Here is an 18,259-nt window from a genome sequence, read left to right on the forward strand (position 1 = left end):
ACCTATTTTATTCATTTCAGGATTAACCCACGGCACTTTATCTTCCTCCTCAAAAAAGGAGAGAAATCGCAGTTGGACTGCTTTATTCAAAATTAGAAAGTTGTAGACCATCTGATTCAAACCTTCAAGTCAGTTTCTCTGTAAAAACTTCTGTATAATTTTATTTAAATCCTTAAAAAAAACTTCTTAGATACGGCAATAGGTAAAGATTGAAAAAAGATATTGAACCCTGGGGAAAAATATTCATTTTAATACACTTTACTCAACCTATTAATGTAATTGGTAATTCAATCCACCTTTTTAAAACTGCTTCAATTTTCTGAAACAACGGCCCATAATTTCATATAAAAATGCTTAAATGAATTATTTATTTCTTGTGGTTAGTAAGATACGCAATCTTTTTCCATTCAGCTAGCAGTAATAATTCTAGACTCCTGTTTTCAGTTGCTATGTCAAAACTTTTAAGTGCCTGTTCTCCCAATCAATTTTTTTCCCGTTCTATAAGATTGCAATATATAATACTGTAATTTTTTATTCAATAAAATTATTTTCCTATCTTCTGATGGTTGTCTTTGTAGCTCTTTCTCTAAGGTCAATATAGTATTCTCTAAAGTATTAACGAGCCATATATTCCTTTTTGACCATGAATAAAAGTTTTCATAGCATCCCAAAGAACAAATTTATTATCCATTGAATTTTCATTAGCAGCCAAGAATTGTTTTATCTGATCTCTAATAAACTGACAAAAATCTTGCCTTTTCAAAATTATACTATTAAATCTCCATTTAAAAGTCTCATCTCACTTGTCCTCTAAACCTAACACTGAACACAATGGGGAACGATCAGAAATAAGTCTCGGTTTATATTGGACCTGCTGAACCCTACCTTGAAGTTTTGCTGATATTAATAGCATATCAATTCTAGAATATGAATCATGATGACTAGAATAAAATGAATAGTCCTTCTTTCTAGGATATATCTTTCTCCAAATATCAACTAAATTAAGTTCTTGCATTAAATATATAGTCATCCTTGCTGCATTTGATTTCACTACATCTATTCATTAAAGGGTCCAGACAAAAATTAAAATCCCCACCCACCAAAATATTACTACAGGTGTACTTGCTTCCCCCAGATATAGAACAGTGTCCTGTATAAATTTATCCAGATTTGGCACATAGATATTCATCAATGTCCGTCGTTCAGTGAAAATCTGGCAATTAATTAAAACAAATCTACCAAATGGGTCTAAAGTCATATTATGTCTCACAATAGGAAGATTTTTATTTATTAAAATTGCAACCCCTCTAGCTTTCATATTGAAATGTGATGCCACTACTTTACCTACCCAGTCTCTCTTTAATTTCTGATGTTCCTTTTCAGTTAAATGCGTCTCTTGCAAAAAAGCAATATCTACTCTCAAGTTCTTAATATATGTTGAAACTCTTTTTCCTTGAATGGGACTCTGAAATCCATTCACATTAAAACAAATAAATTTTAATTCACTACCCATTGAATTTGGAAATGAGCCTGGATAGGTGACAGGAGTTTCAGTGAAGGGCATTTTGGAAACCGTGATTGTAACTTGAAGATTTCAGGTAGTTATGGTTCAGGAGAAGACTGGACTGCCAGTGGCTGTTAGTTGGGCATGCCCTCATCTAATATGTTGAAGTAATTTAAAGTTTAGCTGGTCAGAATTTAGGTCATGAAACATATTTCAAATTTAATTAAAAAAACAAAAGAGTATATTAAGGTTTAAGAAGCTCAAATCAGATAGAAAGAAACAGGGAATCGGGAGGGGTAAAGCAGGTCATAAAATTTTATTAGAAGTAAGATTAGAGAGAATCCTGAGGCATTTTTTACATTGAAAACAAGAGGGTAGCTAGGGAGAGGATAGGATCACTCAAGGACAAAGGAGGTCATTTATTTCTGGAGTAGAGGAAGTGCACAAAGTACTAACCAAGCATACAGAAGGACATGAAGGATAGAGATATCATAGAAAGGTATGGTGATATTCTGGGAAATATTGATATTAAAAAAAGAGATGCTGGGTTTCTTGATGAATATTTAGGTGGTTCAGCCACTCGGGTCTGTTGAGATCTATCCCAGGTTATTGAGACAAAAGAGGAGATTGCTGGAACCTTGACAAGGATCGTTGTATCCATTTAGCCACAGGCGAGGTCCCAGAGGACTGGAGAAGAGTCAGTGTTGTGCCTCAGTCTAAGCAACACAGTGAGGAAACCAGAACATCAGAGAGCACTAAGCCTTGGTGGAGAGGCTACTCGAGTGGATTCTTAGGGATAGGTTCTACTCGCCTTTTGAAAAGAATGGACTTATTAGGGTTAGTCAGCATGGCTGAATGCAGAAGTCATGCCTTACAAACTTGATTGAGTTTCTTGAAGTGACAAAGACAATTGATGAGGTTAGGGCAATTAATATTGTCTACATTGACCTTGGGAAAAGCTTTCAACAAGATCCATCATAGTCAGCTGATTAAGGCACATGAAATCCAAGGAGACCTGGTAGATTGTATGCAAAATTGGTTTTTCCAAGATGGGGAATATTGATGGGGATGTGTGACAATTGATTTTTTTTTGTAAATTTAGACATGCAGTTCGGTAAAAGGCCCATTTGGCACACAAGCCTGAGCCGCCCAAATACCCCAATTAACCTCCAACCCTGTATGTTTTTGAAGGGTGAAAGGAAACCAGACAACCCAGAGGAAACCCATGCAGACATGGGGAAATGTACAAATGCCTTTCAGGCAGTGTCAGATTTCAAACCCAGGTCGTTGGCGCTGTGATAGCATTGTGTTAACTGTGTTATCTATATAATATTGCAAGGATCATTGCTGGGGCTGTGTTGTTTGTGATATAAATGAATGATGTGAACACAAATATAGGTGGGATGATTAAGTTTGCAGATGACATAAACATTTCAGAGTTATGAATGGTTATGAAGCTTGTCAAAGGATTCAGTAGAATATAGACCAGTTGGAAATTTGGGCCAGAGGAATAGCACTTGTAGTTTAATCTGGACAAGAGAGAAGTTTAAGAGGTCAAAAGTAAGTAGAAACTACACAGTAAATGACAGGACCCTTGGGAGTATTGATGTACAGAGGGATCTGGGGAGTGGGGGGTGGGGGGGAGGTGGTGTCTTGTCCATAGGTTCCTGAAAATGGTAACACAAGAGAAAGGTGTACTGCATACTTGCCTTCATTATAAAAAGCAGGATGTCATCTTGGAGCTGTATAAGGCTTTATTTAGGCCACATATGGAATATTGTGTGCAGTTCTGGTTACCAAGTTACAGAAAGGATGAACAGTGGGTGCTGAAAGTGGTTCACCAGGATGTTAGTGGAGCTCACAAGTATTAGTTATAAAGGGATTTTGGACAAACTTAAATTGTTGAAGGGTGACTTGGTCGTAGTTTATAAAATTATGAGAAACGTGGAGCAGATGGAGTGTTTTTTTTTACTGGGCTGAAAATGTCAACTACCAGAGGGCATAGCTTTGAGGTGAGAAGGGAAAAGTTTAAGGAAGATATACAAGGACTATTTCTCCACCCCCCACCTTCCCCCCCCCCCACCCCCACATACAGAATGATAGGTGCCTGGCACCTGGTGCAGACAAGGAAGTAAATATGATGGCAATTTAATAGGCATTGAGATGACACAAAAACAGGGAATAGAGGTATATAGACCAGGTTCAAGAAGATGTGCAGTTTAAATTGGTATCATATTTGGTATAGACATCACAAGCAGATTGGTATGTTCCTATTGCAGTACAGTTCAACATTTTGTCTTTATTAATCAGAAATCAATTTTATTGCAATTTATGATATCAGTTTCAGTATTAATTTTTTTCCACTGAAAATGAATTTTCAGCTCTGTTGTGATGTGATCACTCTGACCCAGAGGATCCTTAATCTTCTCTCATGACATATACGCAAAACTAAGATAGTATGTTCTTTGATTAATTTTGCAGTAAATTGTTCATAAAAACTGTCCGAAGACCTCATTCTTGAAGTTGACATTATCAGTTTGATATCTTTAATTTGTATCAGGCTAAAATTCCCCACAATAATTAGCGTAACTTTCTTGCAGCCACCTCTTCCATTATTTGTTTTTTTTAGCAGCCAACAGTGTACGGACTAATCCCACCAGTGAATTCTATTCCTTGCCATTTCTTATCTCCTGTATTTATTCTGTATCTTAATTTTTGTGAGCCAAGATGTTTTTTTTTAACCATTGTATTGAACATGTCCTTTATTAACAGAACTTCTTCATCTTTTTTCATCTTTTTATCCCCCTCAAGTAGTTTTATGGCAACAAAAGACATTCCAGGTCATCTAGCGCATGGTTTTTCCATTTTCTCTTTGGGGCTATAATCCATCCACTTATCTCCTCCAATATTCCTTCAAAATATGTTGCCCATCTCCTCTACTGAGATCAAAGAGTTGAAGCCAAAGTACTGATCTTAATATGAACACAAAGATTTAAATTGAGAACTAAAATATATTGCAATAATATTGATTTCTCTTCTGCTGCTTTGCGATTTAATGCTGAGCTGAGACACAGGTTTTGTCTTTTTTGTAGAATTGGATAAGATCTCTTGCATAGTTCCCTTTGTTCAAAATTAATCATCAAAATTCTGATCTTAAAAGGCTTGTCTGTGGTAGTGAAATCTCACAGGCAAGGAAAATAATTACATATTGTTTGTGACCTTTAACCCTGATAAACAATGAAGGAAATGCTTGAATTTTATCAGAATAAACAAATAGATTTAAGCTTTTGCAATGAATCCTACAATGTAGCATTGAGAGTTAAGTTTTCAGTTGTCTTGACAGATTTTATTTGTGGAGAGATCTTACATAAATTCAATTGACATCTTGTGTGATTGAGGCTTCGTACATTGGATGTCTGTGTTACCAAGCATGTGATCTCGTGCACCTGTGTTCATGTGTGAGCCTTGAAAATAAATTAATCTGTTGGGATAGGGATCTGTGAATTCTCCTTATCCAGCACTATAAATGAGGTATGTCATTCATCTCTCTCATAAGGTAAATAGAGCTATGTCCACCAAAACACACTGCTGGATAATAAACTGAAGTGGGCACAGTGTGTTTGCCCTTAACTAAATTAATGCTTCTTCAACCAGAAATAAAAACCTTCAGGATTAAATCTAGGATCATGAGTTCTGTATGATTTAATCAATGCAAAATAAACTTCCTGAACCATAGAGACAAGGGTGTAAATTTGCTGTATTTGGCAAATGCAAATTTCAGAGTTGCCAGGAATGAAAGCTGCATGTGTGGTCAGTAAATCTATTATCAATTATTTGGTGGCATATATTATAGCTAGTGGGCATATCTGAAATAGGTTTTCATGGTTAATCATCAGTACTTTGTACAAATGACATCATTCATGTTTGATGCCTAAACTTGTGTCATGGAGAACATTGTGATTGGCTGATTGTGGTCTACCTGTCATTTTGTATTCATACGGATTCTTTGAATTAAGGGAAGGGATATAGAAAGCGTAAAACTATAGGCTAGTTAGCTTCCAACATTTTTCTAAAAAGATAATGGCTATCATTAAACGTGCCGCAACAGCGCACTTAGAAAACATTAACTGGACAGATTCAACGTGGTTCTGTGAAAGTTTGTATTTGACCAATTTATTGGAATTTTTAGAAGAAATTGCATGTTATGGATAAAATAACTATGGATGCACTATACCTGTACTTGGCTTTCCAGAAGGTACCACACCCTAATGTGAAAAATAAAAGCTTCTATTGTAAAAGGTAACATGTGGTATGGATAGATTGAATGGCAAATTGGAAACTCCAGGGACATTTATTGTGCGGAATGTCTAAATTTAAAAACTTAAATTGAAGATAAATTTGAAAGATCTGGTAAATTGAGTATAACGTGAGGAAAATATGAAATTGTCTTTTTAGTTACGAAAAGTAAAGAAGTTGCATATAATTTAAATGGTGAGAAGATGTCGAGGGATCTGGGTATCCTCGCCCATAAAGAACTAATGTGTAGATTATTTTAGTAATTTGGAAAGGTAGCAAAATATTAGTATTATTATTATTGATGGAATTTAATACAAAAGAAGGCAAGTTATGTTTCAATTGTACGTGGACTAATGAGACCTTAACTAAAGTATTAGCTTTTGTAAGGAGAGGTTAATGCATCGATGGAATTCAGAGAAAGTTTACTGGCATGGGTGGGTTTCCTTATGAAGAAAGCTTGGACAGCTAAGGCTTATATCTATTTGAATTTAGAAGAATGAGCTGGGGTGGGGCTGCAGTGGGGGGAGAGATGGTATAAGTGAGTATTCAGATGATAGATTGAAATATTTCCTCTAATGGTAGAATCTGCAGCTAGCCCTCCATTTTAAAAATAAGAGATTGTCCATTTAAGGCAGAGATTTGTTCTTAATTGTTTGAGAATCATGACCTTATTAACTTGTTCCTGGAAAGACTAAGGAACTAGTGAATATTTTTCTGAGTGTAAGGTAAAAACATCATGAGATGGGACCGGAGAAGGAGTCACCCAGTACTAAGGAGTAACAGAATGCAGATGTGACCTTGTACACTCAAGATAAGCTTGGCACTAACAAGCTGATGAGCAGCAGACTAACAGTGAAGGGTAGCAACATCTTATTCATTGGACAGTGTAATGGTATGATAATTTACTAAGTATGTGTCCTGAGGTATAAAAAAACACCACTTGCTGATATCAGGAGAATGCGCCTTCTCCAACTAACACTGTTAGTTGTAAGTGTTACAATCCGGTAATAAAGAACCTTGATTTCGACTCAGTCTGGTGTCTGAATCACTCATTCTTGAACAAAGCAGACCTAACAAGAGACAGACAGTTTTTATTAGTAAAGGAATGAAAGGTTATTGCAGGTGGCTAGGAATACAGAAATGAGTTTACAATCAGATTAGATATAAGTGTATTAATTTGCAATCCAATTTTAAGGGGCTAAGTATCCTACACATGCACCATATAACCATTTACGGAGCGGAAACAGGCCATGTCGGCCTTTCGAGTCCGCACCGGTTCACCGATCTTGAGATCACCGGTAGATCTTCATTCAATAACGATGGGCGAATTCAATGCAGGTGGAATCAGTCCCTTGTGTAAGTTTGCTGATGGTTGTTTGTATGAGAGGACCTTCAAATAATGTTTTTCTTGCATTGTTCTGTTTTCTACTCTTTAACCTAAAAATGCAGCACCCTCACCAGTGGTATGAACTTACTGTATTTTCAAGTCTTAATTACAGACCCTCCATCACATTGACCATCTTTTACTTAAGCTGCTAGATCTTCACCTATCGTCAAATTTTGTGACAACCAAGGTGTCATAATGATGAGGTAGGTAATTAGCCATAAATGAAACAAAATTGTTCAGATGCTACCAAGACAGAAAATGGCACAATGGCTCAATGGTCAAAATGCTGATTTTGTGTGTGCGTGCGATAAATTTAGTTTCTCCACCACAAGATTTTTTTTTTCCATAGTTTTAAATTAAACTCTGCTTTGTTTCTAGGAAAGTGATGCAAAGGTGACCTCACTGCTTAAAGAAATAGCCAGTAACATTCAACTGTTGAAACTGAGTGGCTGCTATTGGTTGTCTGGGTCAACCGTTGATCTGGTGGCAAAGTGTAAAAACATCCTGAAGCTTGATCTGACAGGATGCCACATGACATCGCTGCAACTCTCGAGGATGCTATCTGTACTACGAAATCTTCGCTCTCTTGCTTTGGATGTCAACCAGGGATTTGATGTTGGCCAGCTTAGTAGTGAATGTAAGGCAAATCTTGGCAAAGTAACTGAACTCAAGCAGACTTTGTTTACTCCGTCCTATGGTATCGTCCCTTGTTGCACCAATTTGGAGCGTCTCTTGCTTTACTTTGAAATCCCTGACCGGACTCGGGAGGGTGAGATGCTCTCAGGCCAGCTGATGGTTGGACAAAGCAACATTCCCCACTATCAAAACCTTAAGGTATTCTATGCAAGGTTATCACCAGGTTATGTTAACCAGGAAGTTGGGAGGTTTTACCTGTCAGTTTTGAGTATTCGGACTCCTGAGAACCTGCGTGCCTTTATCCTATCCGTCCCTGGGATATTTGTTGACACTGGATGCTCCACACGGGACTTCTTAGATTGTATGACTAAAAACTTCAGCCTGGAGGCATTGCAGCTCCCTCGTTCTTGGTTAAATGGGTCATCGCTTCTGCACTCCTCACTTCTGCACACCATTACCTTGAGTAACCCAATCTATTTAAACTTCAGCCATTGCATACTCTCTGGCTGCCAGCTGAGCCATCAAATAATTAATGGTGGCAAAAACGTTCAGTCGTTGGTTAGTTTGAATCTCAGTGGGTGCGTCCACTGCTTACTCTCAGACTGCTCCGTTTTTCGCAAGGCCAAAGATGACATTGATTTTGATGTGGTGGAAGCACTTGTAAATTGTTGTCCAAACCTGAAGCACCTGAATCTCTCTGCAGCTCATCACCACAGCCCCGAGGGGTCAGGTAAACACTTGTGCCTGCTGTTAGCGAGATTGAAACAGTTACGTTCATTATCACTCCCCGTGTGCTGCATTGTACAAAGTGCTAAAAATGTTGACAAGCTGCCAAATCATACTGTGTCAACTTTGGGCGCACAATCAGTGCGGCGGGGTTTGGGGAAGAAGGTTCGAATTGGAGTTCCGACCTATCCAAAGAATATTCAAGAGCAGCCGTCGTTGAATTTGCTTACCACTGTTTTTGGGACTCTCCTTGAAAATATTCCCTTTTTAGAAGAACTTGAACTGATTGGGTCCAGTTTCTCCTCAAATGTGCCTCGAAATGAGCCTGCCATTAGGAATATGCAACCACCCTGTGAACGAGCACAACGGATCCGAGATGAAGATTTGATGCTCATTGGGCAATTGCAGTTCTTGCGCGTTCTAACTTTGGCTCAGCTTCCTGGAATTCTTACTGGGTCAGGTCTGATTGCCATTGGATTGAAGTGCCAGCAGCTGCAGACACTGTCTCTGGCAAACCTTGGTCTGCTGGGGAACGTTGCCTACATGCCAGCCTTGTGTGAAATGCTGAAACACTGCACGCAATTGAAGGACTTGAGGTGAGCACATGTGTTTACTGGAATCTGATTCTGAGGTATGTGACAGAAATGAAGGGTGCACTTTCTGTGAGATATAACAACATTTTGCATCTTGTTGTTAAACAATTTGTAATCCTCCATGTGAGAAAGAGAGATCCCATTTTATAGCGCGTGTTACTGAATGCTTGGATTGCCTCAAGGGACATCAGCCTGTGATTTTTATGTTATGTCGTTTACTGCATTGACAAGTATGGCAGCAGCTTGCATGGAAAGTCCCACAAATAGCAATGAGATAAATAAATATTTGCAGTAAATGTTATGGGACTTGTTTGGATCCTGAGGTTTGGATTAAACTGGATAAACTGAGTTCAAATCCCAATTATGGCGGATGAAGAATATGATTGATTCTTTTTTTAAAAAAAGTACAGGGAAAAAGTGATTTCATTAAAATTGGACACTTTTGGGAATTTAATTAATGACCCTTGGTCTACAATGACTTCTGAAATAGCCATCTCATAAAGGATAATCTCAAAAAGGATATTTATCTTCTGGTTGTGTCAAAAACTTTCTCAGCTGTCAGCAATCCCCACATTTTCAACTGAAAACAATGTGTAAAATTATTGTTATTGCTCATGTTATAGTTATCTAGATGTTGTAATGCAATCAAATTGCATTGCATTCATTTTTTTCCACATTTTTTTGGGCCTTGGATGTATTTCAATCTCATTCAAGGTGCTGTTAATCTACCATATCTTATTTTGTTGCATGTTTGTATTTTGTGTCAAGGAATGGAAAATGAAATAACTGCATTAATGAGGTGGATTGCCTTTTATTGTGTTTTGGCTATTCTGTTCCGGAGCAGTTTGGCACTGCTTTGTTCTTTTGCAGAGATCAATTTTGAGACCTACTTGCACCCCTAGGAGTAATATTTTTGTCCCAATGAATGCTTATTCATTCTGGAGTCCAATTAACATAAGTAAAACTGCGCATTTAAATAATGTTTATGTGATTAGACTGGGATTGTGGCTGTAGGGAATTCTGCAGGTTTTAACTGCCAGTAGTTATTAACGACCTAATGTTACTTGGACTGGCCAGGCAGCTGTAGTCCGACTGCTACTGCTGTATGTTTCATTTATTTATATATTGCAAGTGTCTGTCTTATTTGTCATCTTAATTATGCTATTTTTCTCTTTTTGTTTGTTCCCTGATCTCTCCTTTATGACTTCAAGAAAGCATTGCCAAAGGCCCCATTTTCTGCAATCTCTCCCTGTTTTGGCTGTGTTTCAAACTGGCCCTCCCTCATTCCTCCTTGCCACATTTTGATATTTTTCTCATCTCCACCATTGTCAAGGTTGTTCCCTCTCTTTCCTCAGCAAAGTTGCTTCCCCAATTTTCTTCCTGATCTTTCTTTCTTGCTGATGGACATTAATGAACCAGATGTGGTTTTGACAAGCCAGTTGTTTATCTGTTTCTTTACTGAGAGTAGTTTTTTTTTCCAAATTCGATATACAGTAAAACCCCTCATATCTGGCACCTACAGGGGATTGGTAGATGCCGGATAAGCAAGTTTTACGGTTGCTTGAGGCTGTACGAATGGAGAACTAACAGTGAGGCGCACCAATGTTAACTAGTATTTTTTTTAACCCATTTTACACAATTTTATATTTTTTTTTGCTGGTTGCTTGAATTCTAGATAATGGGGATTTTACTGTATTTAACTACTTAAATTCCTCACTTACCACAGTGGTCAACACTGGTCCAGAATTCTAGCTATGTCCGTTAACAACCACTATGGATACCTTCTTTATTCTTTCTTCAGAGTGCTGATTTCCCTTTTTCTACTTTCCTGCCCCTTATAATTTCTTCTCTTACACACTCAATTTGATTTTCAAATTGAAAATTTAAGTACTCATTTTGCATTTTCATTCACTGATTTCCCACACTAAAAAAATCCTGGAGGTACTGTCATCTTTGGGGACAAAGAAATGATTGGGTTCAATTGGACTAGTAATTGACAGCAGGTCCCAAATGATATTAATGTCATTCAACTTGTAAAACTTTGGACATATGTACTCGCTGTAGATCAGGGTCTGATGGATCAGAATTGGAAAAGCTGGTGTTTTGCCTCTCCCATCCTACACCAGTTAGGCCTGACTTTTGTTTAGAATACCTATTTGAAAAGGTATTCTCAGCTTGGAGGTGAGGAAGAAAATGGTAAGTTTTAACTTCTGTTTTTATTTCAACTTAAACTTTTTAAATTATTTCATAGTTTACTGTTACTTTAATGTTTGGGTGGCACGGTTGGCGTAGCAGTTAGCGCAATGTTACTACCATCCCAACAACTAGGGTTTGAATCTGGCATGATTTGTAAGGAGTTCATATGTTCTCCCATGTCAGCGTAGGCTTCCTCCGAGTGCTCTAGTTTCCTCTCAACCGTCAAAAATGTGCAGAGTTTGTAGATTAATTGGTGTACTTGGGGGGGGCGGGGGGGGGGGCCTGGAAGGGCCTGTTACCCTGCTGAATGTCTAAATTTAAAATTGAAATCCATGGAAATCTTAATGATTGTTAAGATTCCCTGTCTATCTGAGGCATTGGTTTCAATAAAAATGTACATATTTTGCTTCTGTCAAAGGCTGACATGGCATCCTGGGGTGGCGAGAGAGAGATTGGGGCTGAGCTGTGAGCTCTTGCTATGCCTTCTTGCTCACCTCTCAGGTGCAGAGGGTGAGTCTGTTCAGTGCTCTGCATCTGAAACAGTAAGTGTGGGCAGGCATTGATTGCAGGTGGTGTCCAGATGGTAAGCCAGGTCCAGTTCCAGATGGTCCAATCTTTAAAAAAATTTTAAATTGCCAATCATGATGCTGTTTGCTGCATTTGGGGGAAATGTGGACAGGTGAATGATGCTGTTGTATATAAAAATACAGCAATGGAACAGGAAGAGTAGTTAGTCTATTATAGTAGGGAGAGAGGGGAAGATACTGATTTTGATTGGTTCCTTTTGAAGATTTGAGAAAATTAGGATTTTTGTGCTGAGAGGCCCTGTTGTAACAGATACTTTCCATTTTGCACTGAATTTTGTGTAAGGTTGGATAAAATATTTTAAAACTGTGGAGTTTGCATGGTGCATGCAAGATGATTTGTGGTGCTGTCCAAGAGATGAGTGAGAATAAAATTCTCATTCTGGTCCAGTTCTCTAGTTTGTTCACTGTGCTTACTTGTGTTTCAAAATTTTCAGTTTGGCCATCAGTGTCACTTTTGTTTTGTTTAATTCTTTGTTGTCTTGTCATTATGTAAGTCCATCTGAGTTTCTTTTTCTCTTTCTCCGTTTTCCACCTGTTCCTATTCTTCCAGTCTTCAAATTCTGTACCATTCACTTATTTTCAAATTTGCCAGGCTTGAGGCTTGTTCTGTGAAACAGCTAGGAATGGTAATAGAGCACATGTATTGGAAGAGAAGTAGAGCAACAGAAGTGCTTTGCTTTAATGAACATATTGGAGTCAAAAGTCATTGAAGTAATTCCTATCAGGAAACTAGATCACACAATATTTTCAAGTCTAATTGTTAGGAGAACATTTATATCTGAACTGCTTGTAAGATGAGAATACAGGGAGTAAACTGCCAAGAGGTTTTGAGAAATTGACGAAGGGTTGATGAAATTTACAAATATATCAAAGGTACATGGATGAGTTCCGTGCAAGGTTCAGATGTGAAGAATTGGGCAGTGAAAGTAGAGGTACACAATTTGCAAGAATCTGGAATGAATGTATGTTGGTTTGGGAATGACAGAAGAAATCCAGGTTCATCATTCATAATTGGGGACATGAACCGTGTTGTCAAATACAGCTCTTTAACTTCCCTCCTCTTCACTGCATCTGTCCTGTTATGATTATTCTTCCCAAAATGAAGCACTTCATACATATCTACATTAAACTCCATCTGCCACCTTTCAGCCCACTCTTATAAGCCATCCAAATCCTTCTGCAATCTCCGAAATCCATCTTCGTTATCCACAACTCCCCCTATTTTTGTATTGTCCACATATTTACTAACCCAATTTACCAATCTTATCATCCAAATCATTAATGTAAATGACGAACAACAAGGGACTCAACACTGGGTATCCCTGAGGCATACCGCTTGTCACTGGTCTCCATCCTGACAGACAGTTATCCACTATGACTTTCTGGCATCTACCTTCTAGCCACTGTTGAACCCATTTGACATTAATACTTAGCTCCTGAGCCTTCCTTACCAACCTTCCATGTAGAACCTTATCAAAGGCCTTACTGAAATTCATCAAGAATTGTCAAACATGACCTTCCCCACACAAACCCATGTTGAATGTTCCTGATAAGTTCCTGCCTCTAGATACTTGTACATATTGTCTCTAAAAATACTTTCCATTAGTTTACCGACCACCGATGTCAAACGTACAGGCTATAATTGCTAGGTCTACATCTGGAGCCCTTTTTAAACAGAGGAACCACGTTTGTGATACACCAATCCTGCGGTGCCATGTCCCCTTGAATATTTTTGTGATAAAAGCCTGCACTTTATTTTGTTGAATAAAAATGTTGTATGTTTAAGCAATGTCACAAAACTAAGTGTTTACTTATCTGAGCATGTACATTTGAGGCATGCAGTTTCCTCCTCCTTCCAGAATTCTCCAAACATCATCTGAAGACTTTGTCAGAAACTGAGATATCATTTATACCTGCAAGCCCCTCCTTGCTCAAGAGATGATTATTTTTGCTGTATTCAGTGAGTTTTATTGGATTATTTGACTGAGGGGATGCAGCACTGTTGAAGATTATTTTTGATGGGACAGTTACTTCCTGATGGATTCAAGATGACTAAAATGGGATAGGCAAAATTGAAAGACTTTTGCATATTGTTGTTGAAATGGAGTGTGTTGGGGATAAGGTGACAAGAATTGTGGAGTTTTAACATTTTTCTGAATGTTCATATTTTTGTAGTCAACTTGGCACTGGATAACCCAAGCAGATAGAAACAAAACTTCCTGCCATTGTTAAATTCTGTGTGAGAGAGAGAGAGAGTCTTTATGATTATGATTAATTATGATTTCTATAATTAATATCCAAATATTTCACATTTGAACTTTTGTGTGGGATAGATCTGAGTGGTTGTTTTCATAGCTGACACTTTGTAAGGCAGTAGAATACATTTGTGAAGATTTAGACTTCATTGTCTGGTTTTCATCTCTCTTGCAGACTAGAACAGCCATACTTGTCAGCATGTGCACAGTTCTTCCAGGCACTGAGCCACTGTTCATCTCTGAAAAGATTATGCATAGTTTCTCGTCATGGAACTTTCCAACATGATGCTGTGATCTCGTATATGACCAAGTGCCGGGATGTCATCATGTGCCACATGTTCACAGGAGAAACTCTGGTGGCTTGCAAAAAGCTCCAGCAGGCACTGATTCGAGGGTAAGTGATTGAAATGGCTTGTGTTCCCAAGCAATAAGTTACCAATGAGATGCAAAAAGAAAGCAATAGACTAAGATACTTGATACCCTGTATAAGGGTATGCCAGAAGGTTAATATGCCTGATAAATGTCAAAACAATTGTTCTGATTAACCAGCAACTTGTCCTAGTTATCATCCTTACATTTAATGGATTTTAACATGCTTTCTAAAAGAATTAACCATCATTTTAAAATTCATAACTGACTGACACCTTTTTTAATATTTGTTACATGGTGAAAGATTCTGTTCCAGTTTTCAGCTTTTATTTCTATGATTTAACACTAGAATATAAGTGCTAACACTTGCTGGTGCTTCACTCTAGCCGACAGCAATACCTGATGTGGCACTTGCATACAAATCTGTTTGAGTAGCTCCAGAATGACTTGCAGGTAATATCAGTGGTACTGTGCTATGGAAGAAAGAAAAAAACAAAATGATGTTCTATGCTAATTTTTTTTGGCTAAAAGTAGGAATGTTTAAATTTGCATTAATTTGGTAGATTCCAATCTGCCATATCCAATATTCATTCTGGTCAATCAGCCTATAATGTTACAGACCTAATAGATGTGAAGCTAGGAGAAGCTTCCAGTAGTATGTACATATTAAAATTTTTCCTTTTTAAAAAAAAGAGGGAAGGTGCGCTTGGCTTGTAAAATGCCTTTTATTTCGAGTTCTGTTTTTTTAGATGTGAGTAATGGGTGATATTAATGTGTTTGGTTCCAAGTGCATATATCTTGCACAGTCTCTTAGCAATTGCAAATATTGCCATCACAATATATATAGTAGGTGGTTCTGCAGTTGGAATTTTTTTTTAAAGCTGAGTAAGCACATTAAAGCTGTGTTTGACTTCTTGCTCCATTTTTGATAATGGTTTATTGACAAATGCTATCATTTTCTGTTCTCCTGTATCTTTTAATCTTTTGGACTCCAGCCATTTTTGACCTTTCATAATATATACTCCAGACTGGGTTCATGGGGTAAACTACAATACGAACACCAGTACGAAGCAGCTGATAGTTGGGTATAAAACTGGTTCACGGATTAAATAAGTTTGTTTGTAGACCCTGACAACCAGGACATGGAGTATATGTACTTGTTGGTAGTCCATTAAAACAGGGTCACTGAGTCCAAAGGGTTAAACAAAGATGGTTTGTCTAATTAGAGCTTGAGCATAAATCTGAATAATATTGAGAAATCTTCTCTTTGACAGTAGAGGGCGGTATTGTCAGAGGCATTTGACTGGAGATACATTTCCATCCTTTAGACATGGGTGTCATGAAGCCTGTTCTTGTACCTAAATTCTAACAGAATATGAATGGGTCTGAAGTATTGTAAGTGTTTAACTGCAACATTGTGACATTATTCTCTAAGTAATGTTTCAGCAGAAAGGTTGCAAATAGCTTGGGATTTTTTTCCCTTTACTGCCTCCCTCTTGTACAGCATCACCCGAGCATGTTTTGTGTGAATAAAGGAGCAGCAGTGCTGCAAAGTTATTAGTGGATTGTTTGATTTATATGGTCGATGTGGACTCATAAATGATTCATGTGTACATTATCCTTTTCATAATGGATAGAGGTACTTAATCCCTCTGGATTTCCTGAAAATGTTATCTGTAATCTACATTCCTATGTGTGATGTATGTGTACTTGAGGTAACTGCAACGCTGGAAGGTGAAATAGGAGGGGAAAAATGGCTTTTGATCAAGGAATCGTAAAATGCAGAAAGCCGGGGAAAAGACCACAATCAGAAAAATATTGTGAAAAAAATTAACAGCAATGATGGGAGGTGCAATGAATATATATTATGTAACAGTATGGTGAATTGCACTCTTGTATTCCACTAAAGGTCTTGAATTGAGCAGATGTTCCTCTTTCTAAAGCATTAAGTTTTGTAAGACAAGCTTTTGAGTTCTTCATAGGTTCTTTGGAAGAAAGGTCTGTTTTAGTGCAAGTATTTGAATTTTAGTGTTTGTTGCTTATGTGAAACCAATTGCTGATTCAGTTATGGGTGTCTGTCTACAAAACAGCCTGAAGCAGATACACTTTTTATTTTCCTAGGTTCCCATGTTGCTGTAGATTTTGCATTCACTCTGCATGCTATGGTTTCACAGCAGTGAAGCTGATCACATGAAAATCTATTGAATTACTAAGGTTCAGAAAATAAAATGGTATCTGCTAGCTAGATCCAGTTGAATTTTTGATTCATAATTTCTGCTAAATTCAAATAAACCGCAGTCACACCAAGTACAGCTATTAGATCTGGTGCTTAGCAGCATTTGTGAGAATCTTCATATCAAGGCAAAACATATGCATTGCTGGCTTCTTGGGGTAATAAAATTTTGGATGGGAAAATGCTTTTAAAAGTAAAATCAATAAACTTTCTTTTGAGTTCCATTGTGGTGAATATCTGGATGAATATTTACATTCTTGAACACCTTAACACCAGACAGACCCTTGTGATTTTTAATTTGCAGTATCTTCATGATGCATAGTTTATTTCCTGTAATTTCACAGATCATTTGGTGGGAATATGCAGAGAAACTCTACTCAGGCACACTTGCCACATTTATCGGTGCATCCATGAGATGGGTATCAGTCATGCTGTGTAGATCTGGCAGATAATTTTAATATGATGGTTGGTTTGGTACATTAAGAATGACATCTATTTATGTGAGAGCTTCTGCTTCGATAGAAATATAATGGGTTAATGTAGAAAATAACAAGAATTTAAAAATTAATATGTAGTTATACTGGCAAACAGGAAAAATTCAATTCAGAAATTATGAATCAAATGTATAATTCTTTCTCTGGCTTGAGATGAGTTCTGTTGATCAAGAACATCTCTGATTTACCAATTAAATTCGAGCGATTAACAGATTTAGAAGAATATAGTCCATTTCCCACATCTGAAAGCACGTCTATTTTCTCCTTTATTTTTCAGTTTTAATGAAGGGACTTCAAATTGAAACTTTTTTCTTTCTGCAATTGCTGCCTTGCTGCATGTTCCAGCATTTATGATTTTATTTCAAATTTCTAGTCACTTCATTTCTTGTTTTTTAATGTCCATTCACAGATTAATCAGTGTGGCATATTTTGAACATGTGATTATAGGCAAGATGGCTCAATACAGAAGATGATTATGCTTGAAGTAGAACACTAAACAGGTTGAAAGGCTTTGGAATGTACTCCGTGATGGACAGACTTGGAAAGATCTAGTCCATTTGGTCACCAGGTATTGAAATCAACTCAGACATTTGACTGACTGCTGAGCAAGCACACCATCTAGAGGCTCAGTGGAAACTAGACAGTAAGCATTTTGCCAAATAGCATTTAGAGGATTTACCCACCAATGAGTTATTGGCATTTTATTAGTATTGGCATTTACTATGATTTAGTTGACTAAAGCAAAATGCAGTACTACCGGCTTCTATTTTCTTTGAAGTTTTGTTCTCCCAGTGCCGTTTATTCACTGGCTATGTAAATCCTTTCAATCAGGTTTCTACTACTAATCGCTGTTCCATGCTCCTAATCTGTATTAAACCTTTAGGAACTGTTGACCAGATAATAATTTTCCAGTGTCTCCATCAGTGTCCTGCTGAGAGGGATCATACTTTGTTCAATTCTATCAATTCAATTGTATCCAGAGA

General features: G+C 37.5%; 1 protein-coding gene across 5 annotated transcripts in view; it reads left to right on the forward strand.

The window, feature by feature from the left end:
• Positions 1-18,259, forward strand: part of fbxl18 (F-box and leucine-rich repeat protein 18) — a 57,674-nt gene that overhangs the window by 15,514 nt on the left and 23,901 nt on the right. For all 5 annotated transcript variants that reach the window (XR_011347501.1, XR_011347503.1, XR_011347502.1 and 2 more), the window contains exons 2-3: positions 7,566-9,145; positions 14,356-14,574. Coding sequence is in view for 2 of the 5 variants with exons in the window: in XM_069906675.1 (XP_069762776.1) it covers positions 7,566-9,145; positions 14,356-14,574 (1,799 nt within the window). In the remaining 3 variants the exon portion in view is untranslated. The remainder of the gene's footprint in view (positions 1-7,565; positions 9,146-14,355; positions 14,575-18,259) is intronic.

This window comes from Narcine bancroftii, chromosome 12, assembly GCF_036971445.1.
Source record: "Narcine bancroftii isolate sNarBan1 chromosome 12, sNarBan1.hap1, whole genome shotgun sequence".
Taxonomy (NCBI): domain Eukaryota; kingdom Metazoa; phylum Chordata; class Chondrichthyes; order Torpediniformes; family Narcinidae; genus Narcine; species Narcine bancroftii.